The sequence below is a fragment of the Parasteatoda tepidariorum genome, chromosome 2, assembly GCF_982258835.1.
Source record: "Parasteatoda tepidariorum strain Cologne lab strain chromosome 2, Ptep-v5.0, whole genome shotgun sequence".
NCBI classification, from domain to species: Eukaryota; Metazoa; Arthropoda; class Arachnida; order Araneae; family Theridiidae; genus Parasteatoda; species Parasteatoda tepidariorum.
Window position 1 is genome coordinate 110,527,924 of NC_141756.1, and position 12,159 is coordinate 110,540,082.

General features: G+C 31.7%; 1 protein-coding gene across 1 annotated transcript in view; it reads left to right on the forward strand.

Annotated features, from left to right (window-relative positions):
• The window catches only part of LOC107448715 (fatty acid-binding protein), a 62,375-nt gene that overhangs the window by 32,722 nt on the left and 17,494 nt on the right, over positions 1-12,159 (forward strand). Inside the window, exon 5 of the mRNA XM_087158041.1 lies at positions 473-517. Within this exon, the coding sequence (XP_087014167.1) occupies positions 481-517 (37 nt within the window). The 5' untranslated portion in view covers positions 473-480. The remainder of the gene's footprint in view (positions 1-472; positions 518-12,159) is intronic.

Here is a 12,159-nt window from a genome sequence, read left to right on the forward strand (position 1 = left end):
GCTAACTTAAATAAAAACAAAAAGTTATAATTGCTTCCAAATCACTAAAAGCTAAATTTCTAGTCATTTTTTGCACACTATCTTTTAGTGGAAATTAAAAATTTTTAATTAACTCTTTGAAAGATTTCCAGTGCTTACCTTATATTTTGTGGTCCTAAGAGAGGAACTTAGAAAATTTTGTTGTTTTATTGTTGACAATTCTGTTAAGAAAATTTCATGGCCGACAAGTTATTTTTCTCATTCTGATTTCTAATAGAATTTATTCAAATTTTCTGTGTGTCTGTTGTGTAATGCTTTTCAAATTTTTGCTAAAAGTTAAGTAAAAAATATTTTTACTATAGATCTGAAGTTAATAAAAAAACATAGAATTTAAAAATTGTTTTTATAATTAATACAAAACGTAGCTCAATACAGTATGAAAACATAATCAATAAAAATAACTAAAACTCTTTTTTTTTTCTTTTTCTTTTAGCTCTTTAAATGTTTGAAAACATGTGCCAGTCCTCTATGAATTTCTGTAAGTTTTCTTATTACTTACTGCATTAATTATTAATTGGATTAACTCGCTTTCATGTTTATAACAATGGTAACTTGCGATTGAAATTTCTACTATTTTCCGATTAGTTAGAGTACTAAATTCTGTACTGTAGCTCCGTGCTTGTCGACTTCACTTCCCAAGTAGTTTAAATGTTCCAAATTCAACTTGTATTCTATTGCAGGGTTCCCTCAGTACTTGAAAGTCCTTGAATTTTGCTGAAAAAAATCAGAGCCCTGAAAAGTCCTTGAATTCTGCCATAAGTTACTTGAAAAGTACTTGATTTTTTTGGAGTTAAAATAATACTAATCTTTCTTACAATAAGCAGTAAAAAAATAACAAATTCAAGCAAAAATTATAGAAGTTCTGATAGGTGCAATTTTTAAATGCTTGAAGAGTGGAAAGGGGTTAAAGAAAATGCAAAATTTTTCTGTCATAGATTTTTCACACCAGATTATTGTTCATCTCTGATGTTTAGAAAACTGAAATTTCTAGCAAATTCTAGTTTTTGTAGTCATAGTTTCTGAATGATATAAAGTGTTTCATCGATATAGAAATATGTTCAATGTGTGGACTTCCTTATTATGACAGGTTAATATTGTTATCCTATTTGTTATTTTAATTTTTATAAGAAGTGTCATTAGTTCATTATGATTTAAAATCAGATTTTTACATTTAGTTTTTACTGCTAAAATTAAGTTCTAATTTTCATGGATTATGAATAAACATTGTGATTCACATTAAACTGAGTCTTGATTTATGTACATATTGATTATGTACATATCTTTTTTCTTTTCACCACAGTGAATGTTTTTTGTATTCACATTTCAATATCCCATCATTGATGTACATAGACCACCCCAAGACATTCCATTCTTTGAAATGCCTCCCTTATCTCTTAAGATCACTCACAGATGTAACATTCCTATCTGATTTCATATTTAACACCATAATTACCACTCTGCAAATTATATTTTTAGGTAATATATAAATAGATTTACAATTAATACGTATATAATATTAAATTTTTAAAAAAAATCTTATTGCATCCCCATGCAAGTATGTAGGCCTATAACAATATATCTCTCTACAACAATATATTTATTTGGTCCCCAAAATATTGTTGTAGCGAGGTTTTACTGTATATATATAAAGTAAATTTATTTATATTTTAATAGATGGGTTGCAATTACGTACTTGTATTTGGATTTGGATATAGTCATGATTAAAAAAACAGGCAATGATTGAATTTCATAATAATTAGTATAAAAAGTAATTAAATTAAGGGGAACGTGATCATTAAGAAAAGTTGTAGTACAATGGGATAACAATAACCCAATAGGTTCAAAAGGTCACAAATTGTGAGGTTTGTACAAATTGGAAAAATTGGCATCACCAAATTTGGAATAAGGGTGAAAACTAAAATTAATACAAAAATGTAAACAAAAGACAAATAAAACGATGACATGCTATATCCAAATATAAATATATCATTTAACGCACTTTAGTGATGTTTCCATATAGAAATAAAACAAATACCCATAACAATAATTAAAAGTACTTGCCACATACAGGAGGAAGAAAGTAATAACTATTAACAAATGTAAGCTTAAAAAATCACACAATTCTTTCAATTCAGCTGAATAATTATTTTAATAAAACAAACTCGCAATTTATTTAGTAAAAAACAATATTTTCTGACACATTTTTGTGACACAGAAAATGACTTTAATTGAAATGGGTGACAAGAGAATGAAAAGAAAACGGCGTTATACATAAAAATAAAATATGAGAGAACAACAAATTTAACTGCTAAAAAAATATAAATATAGAACGAAAGCTTACATTTGAGAGGGTCTTTAATGTTTAAGGAAATTAAAGGTAAAAATTTAGATATTTAAGTTACAGAAATTGAATATGGTTATGGTTTTAATTTAGGATAAAGACTAAGAAAAAAAGATGTAAAAAAATAGATCAGTGCAGAGATGTGACCAAGCATGCATGCACGACAGAGAGAGAGAGAATTAGTATTGAATCTGTAAAAGTATCTTAAAAAAATTTGTTAACTGGTAAAGGACCAGAAAAGTAATAGCCAATTATATTTAAAGAAGAGGAGAGTTTGAAAGTCAAAGGAGAGAGATTGGTTTAGTTAGCCCCCGATAAAAAAATAAAAGAAGAAAAAGGAAAGGCTAGGATAGATGGTTAACTTTCCCCACAGGAAGTACAATGACCTCGTTGACCATCGAGGAAGGTCAAACAGAGAGTTAAAATAAATTTAAACTGCTAAATAAAAAAAAAATAAAAAAAGTTTTATGAAAATTAAAAGATTAGATATAATTAAAAGAGATAGTTGTTACGTTACACAAAGTGTAAATGTGACAATATATATAAAATTAAATCTTAAAAATCTTTTGTTACTTTTAAATAGCATCAAATGAAAAAGTTAAAATTAATATCTGTGTATAAATAAATTATACAGCTATTGTTTTTTCAGAATAATTGTAGGTTTTTTACAACTTTATAAGGTTTTGCTATTTCTTCTCTTGAAATTTGGGAAATGTCTACTGTGCTATATTCTGCTAAAATGAACATCATAATCTCTGTATCTATAAATAACTTCCGTTCTATCACATTAAGCGCAGCACTATTTATTTCTTTTTTAAAAATTTACGGATTTTCAAGTTTAATTTTCTCGTTCATATTCTCTGGAAACAACTTGGGTGTCTTTTAAAACATGTTGTTTGGTTGAAATACGTTTTAGATGGCTTATTTCTGCTGCATTGACAAAAACTAAACCAACTTTAAGTTGGATCAATTTTAATAACTTCTTTTAAATAGATGTTGAAAAGATTCAAATGGATTATAAATCGAAAGGCATGCAATATTTCCTTCACTGGATCCTTATAAACAACTCGAGAAAGATTAAAAAAAATTTGCTGTTTTAATTTGATGCATGACAAAACATAAATAGGTACATACTAAAAACTTTTTGTTCATTTTCAATTCACCTATACATTCTTTTAAGAAGCATGATGAAATGTCTCTTTTATATTTACTTAGAACCTAAATTTTTCTCTTGGGATTGAAACTACTATTTATAAAGGTAAATCATTCTGCACAATCTCTCTAAATTAGAAAACATTGGAAGTTGAATGGAGCCAGTGTGGACATGTCCACGCTAGACCCACCACCACCACGAAGATATGTATTTGTTTTTGTTTAATGCTGGTTAATTGAAACTGTACAGATCAAAATTTAATATCAAGGTAGGTAAAACAGATTGTAATTTATTATATATTGTTGAAATCCTAAAAATAAAATGGTAATAAAAGTAAACAGAAAATTTGAAAGTTACTTTTGCACTTTAATAACCTTTTTTTTTCGCAAATTTCGAATAAAGCATTCTTAGTGTATTTATATAACTGCACATGGATGTATACATCAGTGTTGCCAATCTAAGATATTTCACAATGAAGTTTTAGCCTATAAATAATAAAGCTCTTCAAGATGTCCTCTCTAGAATTCAGCTCTAAATCGTAAATTGAATAGTTCTCAAGCCATGTAGATTCTCAAACCTCTTTATATGATTCCCAAATTATGTATAACCTCCAGTTATCTTCTATCATTCCCAAAGAAGTTTTCAAAGCAATTAGATTCTCCTAGCTATTCCTTAAGGTTCCTAAATCCTCTTTTACGGTTCGAAGGACAAATAAATTTTTAAACAAATTTCTATTGTTGTTGTTAGTTTACGTCGCACTAGAGCTGCACAATGGGCTATTGGCGACGGTCTGGGAAACATCCCGGAGGATGATCCGAAGACATGCCATCACAATTTTGATCCTCTGCGGAAGGGATGGCACCCCCGCTTCGGTAGCCCGACGACCTGCGCGCGAAGTCGAGCACTTTACGGTAGCACAGTTTAACGAGGACCAATACCGCACACCCTCGGTCCCTACGCAGACTGATCCAAGTGGGTCACCCACCCGCACACTGACCGCAGCCAGTGATGCTTGACTTCGGTGATCTGATGAGAACCGTGTCTTGAACAAATTTCTATAGCTGCCAAAAATTTGACTCCATAAGTTATTTCTATATCTCCATTTTCCATGTAATTTCTTTAATAATTTTATATATTTACTACCATAAAAGTTCCCGTCTAGCCTGTCATTATTTCTAAACCATAGAGGTTGCTACAACATTTTTCGTTGCTCTCAAACCATACATATTCCCAGTTTTTTGCATAGGTATCAAACCATACAAGATTCCAAACTATTTTGTGTTTTTGAAAGCAATATAAGTCTGTAGCAAATTTATGTTTTTATCAAGTCATATATTTTCCCAAGCCATTTTAAATGGTTTTTAAGCCACATATGTTCCCAAGTTATTTTATATGGTTCTCAAGATATTTTTTATTTTTATTTTAAAAGCTATTTTATATTTCCCAAGCCAAGTAAACTGAAAACTATTTTATATGGCTCCCAATTTAATATCCTAAAGCCATTTTATGTCGTTGTTCCAAAGCCATATATTTTTGCAGCACTTTCTTCGTGACTCACAAGACATATATTTTAAACAGTTTTTTACACAGATAAAAAGCACACAGTATACCAAACCATTTTCATGCCATATGGTACCCCTAATTATTTTATGCGGACCCTATAGTTTGACACAAAATGTTCACGAGCCCTTATGATTTCCTAGCTACATAAATTTCTGAGTTATTTTGTAAGCACTCGAATTCTTAAATATTTCCAAGTTATTTTATATGGCTTATAAGCGATATAGGTTAAGTTATTTCACATGCTTCCATAACAATGTAGGTCATTTGGTTATTTTCTGTGGTTCCTAAACATTAGACTCTCAACACATTTTCCATTGTTCCCTATTTCCCTAACTTAATATGACCCTTAAATATTTAGCATGTTTCCTGCCATATAGATTCCTAAGTCTTGTAAGAACCTAACACATTCTTATGTTTCCCAAGCTGTGCAGGTCCCCCAACTATTTACCAAGTCACCAAAATAATTTTATGTGGTTCTCAAGCCTCATAATTCTTTATGTAGTTATAAAATTATTAAAATTTCCAAACCATATTATGATTCTTTACTCATTCCCCAAGCGTTTTTTACGTATTCTTAGCAATTATCAAGAGTTTCTGTAATGCAGTGGTAACAGCTTTACAGCTTCAGTTCGTCACCGCCATCTTCAGTTCGTTGGATACCAGCTGGTCTAAAAAATGAAGGTGGCTTATGTGCAATGTTTCCCCTATTGACTATCCTGCCGTTAATCACGATATTTTAAAGCTTTAAACATAATGACTCTAAGCTCACTACGGGCATTGTGCAGGAATTTTACCTAATGAAGCTTATTTTTGGATCAAAGCGATAATTATTATCAATAATATCAGAACTAAAAACTTTATATTGTTTTTCATTTATTCTCTTCTAAAAAGGAAACAATCTTTATGAATTGAATGTTACTCTTTTAATAATTTTCTTTAAGAAATCAATAATTTTCTTTAAGAAATTCATTTGTATCTTCTTATGTGGAACAATAATATTTAGCAAGATATTGTGGATGAAAAGTATTGTAATGCGTCTTTAGCCCTTCAATTACAATAGTAATTATGGTACTTACTAGTATTAGAAAAACTGTGACTCTTTGTAATCATGATTACAAGTAATTGATATTTTTTCATTATTATTTGTAATAAATTATTTATAACTCCGATACATAGTATGAGAATACGGTTCTCCTTTCAAAATTTCACTTTTTTCATAACCTTCTTTGCCACTGTGATAAAAAAGAATAAAATATATGTATTCTTTGTTTATTATCACAATGTTGCCCAGGGAACGCCAAGCGGGGAGACGAGGTTATTTTATTTTGACTGCTAAATTATTTAGCACAATTCATGAAAATAATAAAAGTAATAGGATTTGAAATATTATTATCATCTTAAAAATATGCTCCACAAACTGTGAAAACCAGAAAACTAAAGACAATTTTTTACATTGAAAATCCCATTTATTCTTTCAGAAACATTTTCAATTCCAAACAAATGTATTTTAATTTTTTCTCTTCGATAAAGAAAAGAGAAATGCGATAGAAAAATACTTTTTGTTAAGCTGAACAAGTTTTGTTCTTAATTTTTCATACTAATCTGCTTAGTCTTATTTCATCACTACATTAACTTAAGTCATAGAATATTTTCTACACTAAATTAGTTCAATTTTCCAAAATATTTTTGTGATAGATAAATCAAAAACGTTAATGGAACACTTCGATTTTGGATGCAAAATACACAATTCTGCAAATACTTTTTCGAAGAGTAGATAGAAACGTTTCTGAGATATTTTGAAACTTTTTTGTACAGTCCGTAAAAAAAAAAAAGATATCTCCCTGAATAACTTTCGTTCTAATGATCGGATTTTCACGAACTAAGTGCCAATCTTAATGGTTCCGGGGGGTGACCTCAAATATGCTAATTAATTAGTGCTAACTATTAATTAAGTTACGAAATCAGCCACAAAAACGTACTTTCTCTGAATAAACATATATTTTTTTTTGCATATTTGGATTCCTTATCTTCAAAATATAGGGGGTAACCGCAATCTGGGAAATGTGGTCCCCATAGTTTGGTCAGGAGAGCGATTCAAAGTTTGGACCCTTTAATGTTAATTTCGTTTTTTGCGTTTTCAGTCATATTTTAAAAACTAATAAAGCAATTCAAAAAAAAATTGCACCCACTCATAAAACTCATTTACCCAAAGATAATTTCATGAAAAAAATAATTTTTAATAATTATTTATTATTTTTTATTATTTAATTAAAGTGAGGATGAAAAAATTTTGAATTATGAGGTAGGGATTTTTCTATACCATTTTAATCTACATATTTTTCAATTGAAAAATCTAAAGTTTCTATTGTTTCTATTTATTAGAAGATAAGAAAAATTAAAATTAATTATTTAAAAAAAAATAATTTGGCGACAATGAAGAAATGATTTAATGGGGCGATTAATATTAAAATGTGATAAACTTACGAGGAACTTGACTTAACGCCAGTGGCGTAAAATTTCATTCATATTTTTTTCGCTAATAATCGTTTGCTAATCTTTTTATTTTTATTTCTTTAAAACTATAAAATACGATATTTCTTTTTTAGTGGTCTAAAGTTCTATTTGAAATTTAGTAAGGAAATTTGAATAAAACATTTTAATCAACAAATGTTGAGTTTTATAAAAGCATGCTTGTGATAGAATATGATTATACACCAGATTTTGCTTATTTAATGTGATTATTTTTTAGTTTTTAGTTTTTCTTCTCAATAACTGATACAATTTCTATAATATACATACGTATGAATAGATTTGGAATAAAATATTTATCAATTTCCTGAATATATTTTTTATAAATAATAATAAAAATACGTAGTCAACGTTTTTAAGCATCTCTCACATCATTGCAAATTTTTCAACATCTTATATGTCGTCTTAATCTTAAAAGTAATTTTTAATCACCTATCCGGAAGTGTTTCGCAGAACTATTTTACCAACTATTTAATTAAATTTTAACATTTTTAAAAATCTTATTCTTTACCCTACTGCGTTTATTATTTCATCATTAATATACTAATAAATTTTTCACGTCATGGATTGATTCGAGAAACATTCCAGTGACTTTCAAGTCATATCTTGGCCCCCAAATTCACCTGACCTTAATCCAATAGGGCATTTGTGGTCCTACTTGGAAAACCAAATTCATACTGCCATGCTACCCCCTCGAAATGTGAGGGAATTGCAGGACCAGTTGGTAAGCGCTTAGTACCAGATACCTCAGACTCTATCAGCACCTTGTGGAATCAATGCCACGGCGGGTGCTAGCATTTTTGAGGGCTAAGGGTCGTCCTACGTGTTATTAGCAGGGTGGCTATAATGTAATGTCTCTTCGGTGTATATTTCACGCATTTCCTAGGCATTCTATAGAATGCCAAATGAGAAACCGGCAAAGTATAAAATGCATTCGTCAAAATGTCATTCAAAAATGACAATTAGGTTATTTTCTTATTTTTTATATGAAAATTTTGTTTCCCTTAATAAGACAGGTATAAATTATGTCTTGCACAACTTTTTACTTTTCTTTACGCATTTTGAATAAATGTTTTTTAATGGAACTCTCGGTTTTCTTTTTTCAGAATGACATTTTTATTTTTGAGAAATGCATGTTACTGTGAATGACCGAAATCTGGAGAATGTCGTCTTTCACCGGTGAATGTCAACAATCACACAGTCGCTTTGGTGATTGTCTGAAATATTTTTTACATCCGATTTGATATTAATTTATTCGCTGATATAACTAAATTTGATCAATATTTTAACACTCACTGACGATAGATAAGAAGAAACATCAGTGTAGGGTAAACCGGACAAATGCATACCGGGCAATGGCACTTGACCTTAAAAAAACTTCAATGTAGAGTATACCGGGCACTTAACTAGACTTAGTATATATTTCGGACATTTACCAAAGGACTAGTCATACTAGTTCTAGTTAATTGCCACTGCCCGGTATACATTTGCCCGGTATACCAGACACTGATGCTTTTTTAAGGTCAAGTGCCACTGCCCGGTGTACCCTACACTGAAGTTTTTTTAAGGTCAAGTGCCACTGCCCGGTATATCCTACACCTATGTTTTTTTAAGGTTCAGTGCCATTGCCCGATATACACAGTCCACACCACCTATTTTCGACGTCAACGTGAAATAACCAATCACAGAAAGCAGGTGGCAGCACATTACAGTGGAGTGTATGTATAGGATGTCCTAGGGCATCGGAAAGCATTTCAATCGTTGGCGTAATGCAGAAACGTAGTGATTTATCCGACGTCAAAAAGGGCATGATTATGGGCTTTCGGGCCAAGGGTGGAAGTATTTCAGAAACGGTTAATTTTGTGAACTGTTCGAGTGCCGCCGTGGTAAAAGTATACCATGTATGGCAAACTGGCACTCTTCAAAATAAGCAGCGTGGCACATGTGGTGCACCACGGGCTATAGATGACAGAGGCGGGCGAAGGCTACGAAGATGTGTTCAGGCGAATAGACGTGCAACTGTTGAGCAACTGACCGCCCAGATGAACCAAGGGGCCAACAAGAGTGTATCCTCAACAACTTTTCAGCGAACGTTGCTGCTCATGGGCCACAGCAGCAAACCCCTGGTTAATGCACCTATGCTGACTGCTGTTCATCGGCGACGAAGGCTGGAATTTGCACGCCACTACCGCAATTGGACGTCCACAGAGTGAAGACAGGTGGCTTTTTCCGATGAATCACGTTTTATGCTCCATCGGACAGATGGACGTTGGCGTATACGGCGTGAAACGTCTGAAAGCAAACACCCTGCAACAATTGTCGGAAGGATCCATGCTGGAGTAGGGAGCATTATGGTTTGGGGAATGTTTTCCTGGCATTCACTGGGTGCACTCATCATTGGGGAAGACACGATGGATCATCACAAGTACGCATCTGCCCTTGCGGATCATGTCCACCCCTACATGCGAATGATTTTTCCTCAGAATGATGGCATCTACCAGCAGGACAATGCAAGGTGTCATACAGCTCGGAAGTGTATGTGCGTGGTTCGAAGAGCACCAGGATGAATTTACCGTACTCCCCTGGGCAGCAAACTCACCGGATTTAAACCCAATCGAGAATCTGTGGGACCACCATGATCGGGTTGCTCGCGCCATGGATCCTCAACCGCGTAATCTAGCGCAGCTGGCCACGTCACTGGAATCGGCATGGCTCAACATCCCAGTGAATATCTTCAGAAATCTATTTCACTCTCTTCCTGCCCGTTTCGCAGCGGTCCGCTCTGTCAAAGGTGGTTATTCAGGCTTTTGACAGGTAGTCACATTAATTGACTGGACTGTGTATATTAGCCTGATACTCCAAACATTGATGTTTCTTCTAATCTATCGTCAGTAAGTATTAAAATATCGAATAAAAGTAATTATATCCACGAATAAATTAATATCAAATCGGATGTAGTAAATATTTCGGACATTCACCAAAGCGACTATGTGATTGTCAACATTCACCGGTGAAAGTCAACAACCACCGATTTCGGTCATTCACAGTAACATGCACATCATTAATATAACATAATGACCTCATCAGTATGTTTTTTTCATATTTTGCCTAAATAACATTTGTCATTCTATAGAATGCCTAGGGAAAGTATGTAATACCTCTCACATTTCATACTTTGCTGAAAACTTCAGGCATTGCATAGAATGCCTAGGCATTCTATTCAATACCGGCGTTTCATACTTTGTCCGGTAACATATATAAGAAAACAAAAATAATCTTAGTAACAGTATTTGATGGTAAATGTAGCTGTAATCGTATTTGAAGAATATGCTCTGCGACATTTTATGGTGAATTTGCGAATGTAAGTTTCAGAATGTATCGAAAGATGAGGATGGTATTTGCTAATCATTTTTATCCAAAGAAAGCCTTGTAACCTAAATATCTAGCAGAATGAAGCGACTTTTTAAACAATGAATCTTACAACATGCAACATATTATTTCAATATCTTATTCTTAAACATAACATATTTCAATGTTTTTAAAATACCACTAAACATTCAGCAATTCCTTGAATTATAGAAAAAAGAAATATCGTATATTATAGAAAACCTTGTGAATGCGCATTAGAATTACTATACAATATACATTTTATTTTTCAAGCACTTTTTTTTCTTCAAACTTTCTTGCCTAGAACACTCAATTAAAGCTGTAAAAATGATTATCCCTAAAATTTTGTATATAGCCGTAATAAGTTATGTTAATTTGATTTTAGTATGAAATCCTCGAATAAGTATAACAAAAACAATATAATCTAAATAATATCAGATAAGAAGTTCATGTATTTAAATTCTAAAAACTATCATAAATAATTTATAAATCGATTCAAATTTACTTTTCAAAGGAGATTAAAATAAAAAGAATTTTGCTTTTTGGACAGAAATTAGCTTAAAAATTGTCTATATCCTAGAAGCTTTGAGATATTTTCTATTAACTTTCTACTAACTTTGAGATATTTCTATTAAACCTCTCCGAGCAATCACAGAACAATATATAATATTTTTTTTTTTTTTTTTTTTTACAGTCAGAAATTTGTTGCTTAGCAACCTAGTGAAATTAAGTCTTCTTCTTTTGAATTAGTCAATGGGTTACCTTAAAATATTAATTTGCGCTGACGACTTTTTTTGGCGGCTTTCTGGACTATCGCCAAATATATAAACCTTTATTGTGACCCAATTTAAGACCCAATCTTTTCAAAATTTTGTCTACCCCCCCCCCCTAATTCAAGTGTCTGGATTCCGAATTTGTAAAAAAAAATACATGTTTATTCAGAGAAAGTACGTTTTTGTGTCTGATTTCGTAACTTAATTAATAGTTAGCATTAATTAATTAGCATATTTGAGGTCACCCCCCGGAACCATTAAGATTGACACTTAGTTCGTGAAAATCCGATCATTAGAACGAAAGTTATTCAGGGTGATATCTTTTTTTTTTGCGGACTGTACATTATACGCGTCATACGTTTTGGAAAATTACT